General features: G+C 42.8%; 1 protein-coding gene across 7 annotated transcripts in view; it reads left to right on the top strand.

Moving 5' to 3' along the window:
• Positions 1–13,125, top strand: part of LOC306965472 (LIM domain-binding protein 3-like) — a 51,673-nt gene that overhangs the window by 2,397 nt on the left and 36,151 nt on the right. For all 7 annotated transcript variants that reach the window (XM_079559926.1, XM_079559930.1, XM_079559931.1 and 4 more), the window contains one exon: positions 2,189–2,339. In XM_079559926.1, coding sequence (XP_079416052.1) covers positions 2,244–2,339 — 96 coding nt within the window. In that variant the 5' untranslated portion in view covers positions 2,189–2,243. The remainder of the gene's footprint in view (positions 1–2,188; positions 2,340–13,125) is intronic.

Genomic DNA, 13,125 nt, shown 5'->3' with positions numbered 1-13,125 from the left:
TTATAATAATTTATAGGATTTAATTTGTGCTAATTTGAATGGTTATTTAAATTGATGCATGTGTAGAAGGGAGAGTAAATATACGTTTTCTACGACTGGATGCATCGGATTTGAATAAAAACATATTTTGTACAGTTCGAGGCAATAGAGAATATGTTACTTTATATATTATGATTCATGTTTCAGCTTATTTCACCACACCATGAATTTTGTTTTCACCACATTTAGTGATCATTTATTTTCACAAAACCATATGCCAGTCTGTCATGGTCAATGAGCTTTAAGTTTTAAGTCTTCCTGGGTTGGGAGGACTGTCATTCACAATTCCAGGGGCAGGGGGGGCAAGTGCCATCCCAGGCCTCCCTTTAGCTCCGCCCCTGGCTCCCTCCCATCAACGTTAGCACGGTTGTTAACACCTGTCACCAGCGCTAACATGTGCCTCTGGACTCCAGTAAAGTTAAACACTGTTGCTCACACGGGCTGCAAACAAATGAAGTGTCGACTGCTCAAAGAGTTGCAAAACAGAAGAAAGAAACCATAGACGTATTGTGTTGAAATGAAGTAAAATATTATCACATCACAATTCTCCTATTGTGCAGCCTGAGTATTAGCAAAGCCATATTCAGTTGATTTGAATATAATCAAATCAAAAATCTAGATTGATCGTCCAACCCTGTGCACTGCATGCATAATTATTAAGTTATATTGTTATATTTCTAAACAGTAAATTGCAAATTGTCTATTGGATTGAAGTGTCCCGGGTGATGGCCATCCGTGTGTTTACAGGAAGTGTGGCCAAAGCAGGTCCACACTCTGAATCAGGTGCAGAATTAATATGCAGTTTCTTTCTCTCACACAAAATGTCAGACATCTGAAAAGTCAAAAACTGTTCGTCAGACGGATGCAGCCTCTTTTTACCTTTCGAAATGGGACGCAGAACCATCAAACCTGTAAGCAAGTTTACAGACGAAAACACACCATAGGGATCTCAAGATTAATCGGTTTTACAATTACCGCGGTTAATTGTAAGAATTTTAGGACCTAAAACGGTGAACGCTCACCGGTACAAGCTAAAGAAACGGCAGGTTAAATAATCCAATGTGCAGGAAGAAAAATCTCATCCAAAGGAAGAGTCCCAAAAGAACCATGTGCGACGCTACAGTTTATTTTATAGTAGAAGTATAGTAGCATAGTAGTAGTGAGTTTCTCCATTGTGAGATCAATAAAAGTGTATTTTATCTTATAACAATAAAAAATTACACAGGCTGAATGTTCAATAGCTTTTCAATTTCAATGTTTTGTTTCTTTTCTGTGAACATTTAGACACTACTGGAAAGAAATTCTCTGCATTTTCTTACTTAATTCTGATCACCGCGAATAATCCTAAAATCGCAATATTTTTCCTCCGAATAATCGTGACTGAAAAATTTTGAATGCCTAACACAAAGTAACTATTACAGACTCAAGAAAATCAAGCGTGGAGCCACCCGGAATCCATTATCTGCCAGTGATGTCATTATCAGCATCAGTTACCGGCTTGAAGTGTCCAGAAGTCCAAGGTGTTCAACGCTCAGAGACATCGCCAATGTCGGGAAAGTGGAAACTCAACCACTGCAAGACGGATAATCTGACATGTTTACTGGGTCAGGGATAATAAGACAGTTTTCAAAGGCACCTGGGACACTTCACTGAGGTTTGAAAGTGGCCTCAGAGTTTGTCAAAGGCTCGTCAGAGACACGTTTCCTTCGTCTTTCCGAATGCACCGCGGTCACTGGAAGCGCTAAATAACGAATCCATCTCTCCACTTCACTTGTGACCTTTTGTTTTATCGCCACATAAGATAATGAGACATTTCCTGATTGGGTCGGAGGGAGCCCCTGACTGGGTGTAAGGGGGGGCAGAGGCGCTCCAGAAGAGTCCTGTCCGGGGCCTATATTAGCTCTGGTGAATCACGGCGAGCTTGGCATACCAGGTGTCCGCTTTCATGCCATATAAGTCCACCCCCCACCCCCCTCCTCCTCATCCCCACAATGCCACACTGCTATCTCCGTCTATTCTTAGGCTGACACTTCAGCTCGTCTGTGCAGGCAGGTCTCCCATTCCTTTTGCACTGCTGCTTTTTAGCTTTTCCTTTTGTTTTGACTTTTCCGGTTCCTTTCTTTGACGCCCCTGTATCTGATCTCTCCAGCTGCTGCGGGCCCCCCTATCCCGGTTTGTCTTTAATCTACTCTAAAAGTGGAAGAATGAGCTGCTACACTGTGTCGCTGCCAGGCCCCGGGCCCTGGGGCTTCAGGCTACAGGGAGGGAAGGACTTCAACATGCCCCTGACCATCTCCAGGGTGAGTCACACATTTATCTGTGGGCAGAGATGCACTGATCTGGCTTTTTCCGCGTACTAGTGCTGATATTTCATTCATTCATTTGCTGTGTATAATGGTACTGGAGTCGCAGGCAAAAGAGTTGAGCTGTGGCTAGTCTAAACGGTCTTTCTTTGCAATGTTCATGAACTTTATGAGGAAAGGTTATACATGAGAGGCCCCAATCTATACACATACCAATCAATAAGGAAAGTTTCCTGACCAAAAAAACTTCTCCACAGGAAAAGGTCACGTACGCCTTTGATTACAGCATGGTTCACTGTGGTATTGTTTGAATTAGTTTCTGCGATGTCCAAAGATCCAGTGTTGCGTTCATTTTTTCATCAAGATCTTCTCCAGCACATCCCAAAGATTCCCAGTGGGGGTTCAAATCTGGAGTCTGTGACGACCAATCCATGTGTGAAAATGATTTCCCTGAACACACCCTTTCACAATGTGAGCACGATGAATCCTGGTGTTGTCATCTTCCCATCAGGGAAGAAGAAATCCATTGATGGAGTAACCTGGTCATTCAGGATGTTCAGGCCGGCAGCTGATCTCACTCTTTGGGCTCGTAGTGTTGCTGAACCGAGACCTGACCAACTGCAACGACCCCAGAACAGAACAGTTTGGGATCTTACTTGCTATTCTTTTGCTACTGCGACTTCTAAGTCCCATCAGATGAAACATTTGACCTTCCAAGTCCCATCAGGCCTAGATCTTGATCAATTTAGGACCAAACCAGGTCTAAAGGTGACCTAAATTGGAGTCAATTATGTCCAGACCCAGAGAAAAACGTATTACTAAAGCATCAATGAAATTATGTCTAATTAAATGGATAAAGTCTGCCACTCAAATGTCCCTGAGTGCAGACTGAAGACCCCAAGTTCCACCAGTAGTGCACGTACCGCTGTTTGAGAAGCACTGCCTTAGATCATTTGTTTTGTCAGGAAATCGGTTTGCAGTGAGTGGACTTTCAACAACAAAGGTGACAGGACTTTTAAATAACTTTGACCTGGATGACACATTCTTACAATGTAGACAGTTAACTGATACATTGATAATATGCTAAGAATGATTATCACATTTTTAAAAAGTATTTCTGCAACGGCACTGAAAACATTGAGAATTTAACAGTGGCCAGTAAACCAGTGGCCCAAAAATGTCCCAGCATTGATACTGCTAGTGATTGTAGCAACTCGCCCTTTGACTGCCTTTTTTAGTCCTGGTGTTGGAAAGCTTTAGTTCTAATCTGTCATGAATCACTTAGACCTGACTTTGTCCTCACTGTCGAAGTAAACACACTGATCACAATTCGTTGCAGCTTTTTTCGGTTAAGAATTTAGTCTGATCGATGTGAATCACTATCTTTTCGGTGTGAGCAAATGCAATCGTCTCGTTAATTCTCCATCGTAGCTTAGAAAGGATGGGTTTTGGACAGAATATTGGACAAGCCCCCTCAAAGCATTAGCATTAGCCGCTAACTGCAACATAATAAAGCTGATTCATTGATTCAAGAGACATTAATAAAGTCACGCTAATGCTTTTATTTCATGTAAATCTAGAGGTATTGAAATAAGAAAGGGAAAAAAATACTTTGGCTTTGTATTTCTAAACTCGCGTTGTTCGTTCCAAAGTGCGATGATTTTCCAGATGAGCTAAAGTGAAGCCTGAGCATGTCACCGTCCCACTCCCTGCCTGCGGTGCCCCTCTGGCGGGGTGTGGCGGTTGGCAGCGTGGGCTGGAGGAGGAGCCCCAGAAGAGGAGCCGGTGTTAGTTTCACTGTCCTCTCTGCGAATAGACCCACCACGGATCACTGGCTCAGCGTGTAGAGTGTTTGCACATAGATCTAAAGCTCAAATGTTCAATCCCAGCGCGTTTCACAGTGTGTGATTGGTTCTCGCTCTTGTCCTACCTGGGACTCGATGAGATTTTGAACCCCATCTCAATCTTTATTTCGATTATGTGCTGGGATTTTTAACAGATAGATCGACAGCCAGTCCTGTGGGGGAACTAAAGTTCAGATGCGGAAGGATTGTTTGAAACGGAAATCTTTCAATTTAAAACTGTCAAGCCTCTTTAAACTTCAAACCTATTTTGTCTACACTTATACATGAAATGTTTTACACAAGTCTATGGCTCCATGATATGAGTAAGAAAAAAAGCAAATTTCATAACTAGTTTTGACCTTTATTTAACCAGGAAAAGTCCCACTGAGATTAAGAGTCTCTTTTACAGGGGATCCTACTGTCCATATTTGTAGTTGTAGGGGGAAACCGGAGTACCCACCCAGAGGTAAACCACACAGACACGAGGAGAACATGCAAACTCCGCACATAAAGGCCCCGTCCGGCCCGGGAACTTAACCCAGGACCTGCCAACATAAAACGTAACCCGAGTCAAATCCATTTCTATTTATTTTAAATGAGAAAGTTGACAAGAAATGAATACAGCGGGAATAATGTGATTCTTTTTACCTCATTGCCCAGTCCAGTTGCCCCCAGAGCTGCTGTGGCTGCAAATAGTAGTTTAACATCACCACGATCAAGTATGGCAACGTAGACTGAATATAAATGAAATACCAAGGACGTCAGAGGATGAGTCCAATCGTTTCTTTGCTTGTTGCGATGTTTGCAAAAGCGGTCAGTGACAAACGTATCAAATAATCTGTGTGACTCTTGGTGTATGTGCGGATGTAACAGAACAAGGCTGTTGCTCTACATCCAGTACAGAAAACCAAACATAAATCGAATTGAACTGTCTCTAGCTCTGATTCAAGTTGGGACAGTCGCAGACGGATGCTACTATGCAAACACTAACATTATTCTGGACGGAGCGCTGCCATTGATTTCCATCTCCCATCATTGACCATCTGTTTAGCCACGTCTGGTATAGACTTGACTTTCGTCTGCTTTAGTGCTCGTGCATTATCTGTTTCTTTAAAGAATTGGAAGTGTCAATCTGCAAAGCCATTGGCCTCGTTTTGTTTGTATTGGCTACAGAGCTTTAGAAGAGCTCATTTGTCTGTCTACAGCGGGACAAACCGATGCAGCTGTACCACACAGGCTCCTGTCAATCAGATGCTGTATTAGCTGCCTCCTCTCTTAACCTCCCTGCACTCTGTATTATTCAATGCTAGGGCTATTACTGTCAATTGACTTATAGATATGTTGTCCAGACTTTGGCTGCACGATTCACCTTCATCGAATTGAAATTCAAGTTTTAGCTACTGCGATAATCTAACCTCAAAGGGCTGAGGTTTTTGTTTTGTTTTTCTGCCTTGTGCCTCCACCGTTTGAGTGATCGACGTGTTCTCCAATCAGAAATATGGAGCCACTGCCTTTTGCTGATGACCAATGAGAAGAAAATCAAGTCAATCAAAGTCGTACAGCCCTACTTTATTCCTCTAATGTTTAAAAATGGCAATATCCTTTCTCGAATATGAGGGGAAACAATATTACCGTGATATTTTACCAAGCCATCTCAATCTGTGACCTCTTTTTCGCACGAGTTTTAGGCATTGGACCGGCCCACATTCATTTAGTCTGCACAGTAAATCGATTGCATCACCACCTGAGGTTTTGCTCACTTGGAAAATCACTGGACTATCGGACAAATAAGGCGAGTTTGTAACAATGTATGGTGGGCACCGAAAACTGATGCCAGATAGATTCAAATAACATTATTATTATGGTTCTAGAAAACAAATCGTTAAAAGTGTTGTATCGGAAAAAATATAAAAGTCCATTCTTCTCATCCTGGCTTTTTATTAGCCCCAGCTGGCCGCCTAGTATCTATTTTCGCCCTCATGTTTGGAGAGCAGAGACTGAACCAGCATGAAAGAGTGTTCAATATAAAATCGTGTGTCTTTTTTTTCTGATTTAAAGATCTCTATTTTGCTAAATTTGCATGAAAAATGCTTTTGTAGCTTGTAACTTGTTTGCCTGTGCCCCCTTTAGTTTGTTGTTCTCTTGTTTGTAGCATATTCATAAAGCAGAGTCTCCATTTACTTGATATGTTGCTGCAGTTATGAGTCCACACGCCGTCATCCCTCCTTTCTGAACACAAAAGCCTGTTAGACACACAGCGGTCTCCCGGCGCTCTGTAAATAAACAGATGCATTGTGTGTGCAGTGATTATCTGCCGTCCTGTGTGGATTTGGCCTGTATTTACTGACAGGGGCACTGAGCTGTGCCGGGGTGACTGATGCTGACTGCTCATTGTTTCCGCCGGTTCAGGAGCTCAGATAAACCGCTGGGAATATGCACCACCATGAGGGAGAATCCTTCGTTTTGCGAAATGTATGGATCTAAAGGTTATGGTTAAGGTTATCAAAGATCCCCTGTAAAATGTTCACTTCGGTGATAACAAAGAGGTGGCCCAGAGTCCCAGTTTGGCCCAATCAGATCACTACAGTTCTATCTTTACTTTTTGAGTAGAGTAAAATCCGGACTATAATCCGCTGCTTTTTTCACAGGCTTTGAATCTTGTGGTTTATACAACGGTGCGGATAATCTATAGAGTTTTACGGTCATACTGAATATTCTGTCATGTTCTGGGTCCAAAAAAACACGCTTTTTCTGATGAAAGTACTCTGACGAGAGAACGACGCAATAACAGCTCCAGATCCAAACATAAAGTTGTGGAGATGATGGAGACCGTGCACAATAACTCAGACTAGTGCAAACCCTATCGCTGTCTTCCAATAGGCCAGGGGTCTACAAGTAAATTTTGCTGGGGGCCAAAAATATATCGGGTGTGTATTGCTGGGAAAATACTATTCATCTTACACTTGTATAGCACTGAACAAGCCTGTGTCACAAGTCTCTGCTACACTGTCATTCACTCAACGCTTGGTGGTGGTAAGCTACTATTGTAGCCACAGCCGATCAGGGGCAGACTGTCCATTTACCACGGGATTATAATGTGTTGTTTATATCCTGAGTCGTGTCCTCTACTGCTGGACATGTGTGGAATTATTTCCTTTCTTTCTTTAAGCTGCCCCCTAGTGACTGGACTTAGCATTCTGGTTATTTCTTTAAGACTTCATAACAAAGCACAGGAATGAGCTACAGAATTTGTGCTCTAAAAGCGGGCGACGGTGGCGCAGTTGGTAGAGCGGGTCGTCTCGTGATCGGCAGGTCGAGGGTTCGAATCCCACCTCCTGAAAGTGCACACTGTCGTCGTGTCCTTGGGCAAGACACTTCAGCCACATTGCCCCCAGTGTCTGCGTACATTGGTGTATGAATGAGAGTGGATCCTTGCTGTAAAGCGCTTGAGTGCCTAATGTAGGTGGAAAAGCGCTATATAAGTTGAGACCATTTACCAATTAAAGGGGGGATATTATGCAAAATCGACTTTTTCAAGCTTTACGTCATGTTGTTATGTCATTCCCTCATTAAAAACATCCCTGAAGTGTTGGCACATTCACCTATTTTTGAGTAATCTGTAAAAACTCTGATTGCAGCCTGAGTCCTAGGAACGCCCCCACCTCCTGGAGACGCCTCCGAGCTTTCGTCACCAGCCGAGTAACCAACCACTGCTCTTCAGCAGAGCCCCCTCCCCACTGACGGCGTTAGGAGGGGGCCTGTCGGAAAGGGTCAGAGGTTCTTAAAGAGACAGAGGCCTATTTCAAGACATTCGCTACAGCCATTTTGAGAGAGCAATTTTATACAAGGCAGTTATTCTAATTTACTGCATTTACAGTTTATGGTTTCGTCATCATTGTAGTGTGCTATAGACTGGTGCTATGTGATTGAAAAAAGCATAATACCCCCTCTTTAAAAGTCAGGGGCCGAATTGAATCATCTCGCAGGTCTGATTTGGCCCGCTGGCCGCTGATGTAGACCCCCCAGGCTCTGCTGAAAGAAATGACTGTAGTTTGTTCCTGCCTTTGGTCCTAATGATGATGGACCAGTTTGTGTTCATGAATGGGTATTTTTTATTAAGCGAAAGTCATTCTCTAACCTCATGAGAGCTGCCAGCCCTTATAGATTAAGCATCTGTCAAGACAAGTTTTGACTCTTGGTTAAAGATATTTCTTCCCTACTTCCATCATGACACAACCCAAACCTCGGCGTGAAAAGATGGATAAATTATTACTTTGTTGTCAGATCCAAAGAGCTGACATTTGTTTTACAACTTAATCAGCTCCTTCTCAACACAAATACATGGACATTTATCCAGACATAGGTCATTTCGCATAGACATGAAAAATAATAGTCCACTCACCACTAGACACTTTGATTTTATCAGTTAAAGTGATAGTCTGTAAGATTGCAAAGTGAGGAGAGAGTGAGAGGGAAATATAAAAGTAAACAATCAAGTTCGTCCCCCCCTGATTGGACCAGAAAGCCACTCCTAGTTTGCAAAATGAGGATCAAATAAGTAAACGATCAAGTTCCGGCCCGCTCCCCTCTTGATTGGCCAGTTCACAAGAAAGGCTCATCTCATGACAGCCCAGGGATTGGGATTAACTGTGTGAATTTGTAGGCCAACATGATCATCAGTCTATTACATTTTTAAAAATTTCAAGTGCATTTGACAGGTTTTAATGTAAGTAGTACCGAAACAGTTTTTTTTCCAATACCATATCATCATTCAACAGTACCCAGCTCTTGTTTGTCCTCTACAGAGCAGCTTTACTCCACATACTCATACTCTTGTGCAATAAAGACATGCCTCCTGGACTGGCTAGTTAGGGAAGTTGGCATGGATGCAGCTTGGTGGCTTCAAAACGTTGTCTAACTAGCGCTGAGTAAACCTGTCAGAGAAGCTATGTGCCCATTCATCTACCTGTCAGATTCTGGCAAAACAATACCAGTGGCGTTTGGCCTTTGCTTTGAGTAACAACGTTGACCTGTAAGTTCTGGCCGGGCCCTCTGTCAGCTATGCCTCGGTCGTGTAGCTACGTGTCCAGTTGTTTTTACAGTGAGTGAAAGGCGATCCCGGGGTCACTGCTGTAACGGAGCTGACTCAGCCCGGGAGCTGCTGATGCGGCTGGATCCTGTTACTGTACCGCGGCTGGGGATCCCATCATCTCCTCTTCACCGACTGGGCTGCTTTCACATTACCACCTTTTACTGCTGCTGCTGAGGAAGTTACAGTACAAAGAATGTCTTCAAAACTAGCGTGGTTAAAAATATGACCCAGCCCAGCGTTGTCTCACGGGCAATGGCCGCTGGCTGCTCTGCTTTGTGACGACAACACAAAGGCCATTGCTGTAGTGCCTCCATATAGCCGGAAGTGTCCCATTGGAAAGCATTGCGCTTTAGACACGTTAAAATCAACTTTAAAGCCTGGTTTCTAATTTTCTTAGGGTGTATTCAGACCAGAAAAGTCCTTTGGTCTGCTTTTTTGTTTCGGATCAAAAGCAGACTTTTTTTTTGGTTTGGTGCAGTTCACATTCAGACTGCACTTTTTGCAAGTGAACTATATTTGGTAAACACATACACGATGCTCCTATTGGACAGTAATGACCACAACAAATGAAATAATAATGAATATTTGACGCTTATTATGATGATAACCTCAGCTTCACCAGAGTAGCTGGAGGAAGAGGTGTTTTGTGTGGATGAAGGGTCGTCTGCTGAGCTGTTTGTTTCTATTATGTCCACAGGACAAACTGTTGCTCTTGTTCCTCCTCTCTTTAACACCGCAGCTGTTCAGGAGACGCTCGAAGTCCCTCTCCTTCATTTTCTCACTAAACATGCTGAACATGAATGCATTTCTGTGTGTCTTTTCTAGCAGTTGGGTTAGTACACATCTGCCCAAATATCCAGCATCCATCCAGTATTAGCGTTAGCAGTAGCAAAGGGCTCAATTTTACCACGGTGCCTTGCTACGGTAGCGCCCAAAAAGGCGCATGTATCCTGGAGTTGTTTGGGATCAACAGTGGTTTATATTCACACCTGAAGCGAACTGCACCAGAGTCCGTTTGGAAGAGACCACCTGAAAAAGTGGGTCTCGGTCCGGTTCTTTGATCCGCACCAGGATTCGTTGTATTCACACCTGCATAAAAGGTCCGGACCAGCGTTCAAAACAAGCCCTAGTGTGTTTAAAGTGGACCAAACCGTGCAGGTCTGAATACACCCTTAAACTTTCTACAGCTAGACATGCCTTCTGTGATAACGCTGGGTTAGTTACAATTAAAGAAACCAGGCTTGTTTTTGTAAAAAAAAAAAGTATGTAGAAATCTCATACTAATGAGGGTCGGACTGTTGGCATTGGAGCTGTGCGACCTACACATCACGCAAGGGCTGAGTCTACAGTGAAGATCCCGCCCTTATGCCCTTTTTAGGAACATGCTTCGTCAAAGCTGGGTAGGGGGAGTCTTTAAACCTGCCATGATTTCCCCCTTCGAGCGTAGTCATTGAGGCAAACAGGGAGGAGTGAGGAGGAGTTGTCTTTTTTTTTTTACAGTCTATGCTCACAGGTCTTTGGAGCCTGGCCTTTAAGCAGTGTCACGGAGGTGTAAAGTTTCCATTAAACCAATTAAAACAACCCTCACATAAACCTAAAAATGTACATATGAAATTCATTCTCCATTAATTCTCCTCCATTAATTTTGATAATAAGGAATAATCGTAAAATCCCCTTAACTTTTCCTCAGGACAATCGTAACTCAAAAATTTAGAATCGAAACATCCCTTGATACAATACATATCACGATACTTGGAGGTTGATATAATAACTACTTGGTATTGTGGCAAAAACTTTTTGAAATACTGTATATCTCAAAATGATATACATGATCCCAGCCCGAGTTATTATGTTGCAAATTGTCGATGGTAAATATCATGACACTGAAAAGGTCGGCCTCTGTATCAGCCCCAACGTCGATTTTTGTTTTTAAAGGTTTGAACACTTCTTAAGCCGCCTGTGCACATGTCCGTCTGCAGCGAGAGCAGCTGATTGAGCCGGCCGGATTACTCTGAACAAACGCGTGGAGGAAGTTGGACTCCGAGCTGAACAAAGCGCGGCCTGTCCGAGCTGCAAGTGTGGCCTACTTTCACCCTGCAACACTGACCCACTTCCATCTGACATCCAACACCGGCGCTCCTGCCACAACTCGCGGATGTGCAGGAAACCACTAACATGGCTGACTAAAAGTTACAACTGAGAGTGCAGGAAGTGTAGACAGCAAGTCCGCGTAGTTATTTGGCAGACTATGACATTATCTATTTTTTACTCCAAGTAAGGCTGCGTGATTTTGTAAAACTGCTAAGCTAAGCGTTGGAATTTACGAGTTCTGGCTAAAATTGACTGAAAAAAAGCTCCGGTTCAAACCTCTCACCTAAAAGAGCCATTCAAAAGAGTCGCTCATTTTTCACTCAGATCTTGTGCTGGAGTGACATTGCGTTGTTTCTGGAATTTGTGAGATACTGTATAAGTAAACGTGTTGACAGACTAGTTACAGCAAAGGTCGACGTGGTGCAGCAGAACATTGGCGGCCTGCGGTCTAAAAACAGCCCCGGGCCTGTCAGCAGTCCGAGCAGCTCCCAGGCAAACTGCAGACCCCCGGTGTAGACTTCGACTGCGTTCAGCCGAGCATTGATGTTAAACAGACGCGCTGTGGGCTATAAAATGTACAGAACACTCCACAAATATCTGCAACTGCTGGTCATAGAGCCACACGTGACTCTTTGAATCTTAAAGTACTGGTTAGGAGCACCACCCGCTTGGGTTACGATAGAACAAGCATCAGTACCAAACCTCTTGCTAAAACACTATTTATACTCAGCTGAACTTAAAGTACTAAAAAAACAAACCAATAACCCATTTCTGAAAAATACAATTGATATCTGGTACAGATCACACAAACATGTTGGGGACACCCCTTCGCTTTCACGCTTTTCTCCCATATGGGGCAACAAGATGTTTAAGCCTGGGAGAGCGGATGGAGGCTTCAAAATTTGGGCAGATAAAGGTGTAAAATCAATAGGTGATTTATATTTGGATGGAGAAATGCTTACCTTTAAAAAAATGTGTGAAATATTCTCCATTCCCTGTAAGCATTTTTTCAAATACTTGCAATTAAAACATTTTATGTCGTCCCGGGCTGAAAACATTCTGAATGAACCTCCTTTGTCATGTTTAGAGAATATTGTTATGTCGAATTTACAAGGAAAGAAGCTGATCTCTCTGTTTTATAGAGCTTTGGTGTCACATGATACAGAATCTAGTAAAAACAGATTGGAAGCATGGAAATTAGATATTCAAGAAAATATTGAGGTAGGCGATTGGGAAAATGCCTGTCTTAAAGCACAAAAGCAAACAATTAATACTAGAATGAGACTGTTACAATATAAATGGTTAATGAGAACCTACGTAACTCCAGTAAAATTGCATCAATGGACCCCTGACATTCCTGATAACTGTAATAAATGTCTTACCGATAAGGGTACACTTTTTCATTGCGTATGGGACTGTTTGAAAATTAAGAAATATTGGAAATCTGTCATTCAAACTGTTTCCACAATAGTTGGAATTGAAGTACCTCATTGTGCAACATTGTGCATTCTGGGGATATACCCTAAGGACTTTGTTATCAACAAAAGGAAAATCACCCTTATAGATTTTGGTCTCCTGCAGGCCAGGAGAACAATTGCATTATTTTGGAAAAATGTGGACGTTCCCTCCATAAAAGTGTGGACACAGGAAATGACATCAAGCGTTGCGCTTGAAAGACTTACATATGTTACGAGAGGAAGAGGTGAGGAGTTTGAGGAGATATGGAGACCCTTGGTTGAATTTTTGGAAAAAAGTG

This window comes from Gobius niger, assembly GCF_951799975.1.
Source record: "Gobius niger genome assembly, chromosome: 7".
Taxonomy (NCBI): Eukaryota; Metazoa; Chordata; class Actinopteri; order Gobiiformes; family Gobiidae; genus Gobius; species Gobius niger.
This window is presented reverse-complemented; position numbering and strand designations above follow the sequence as displayed.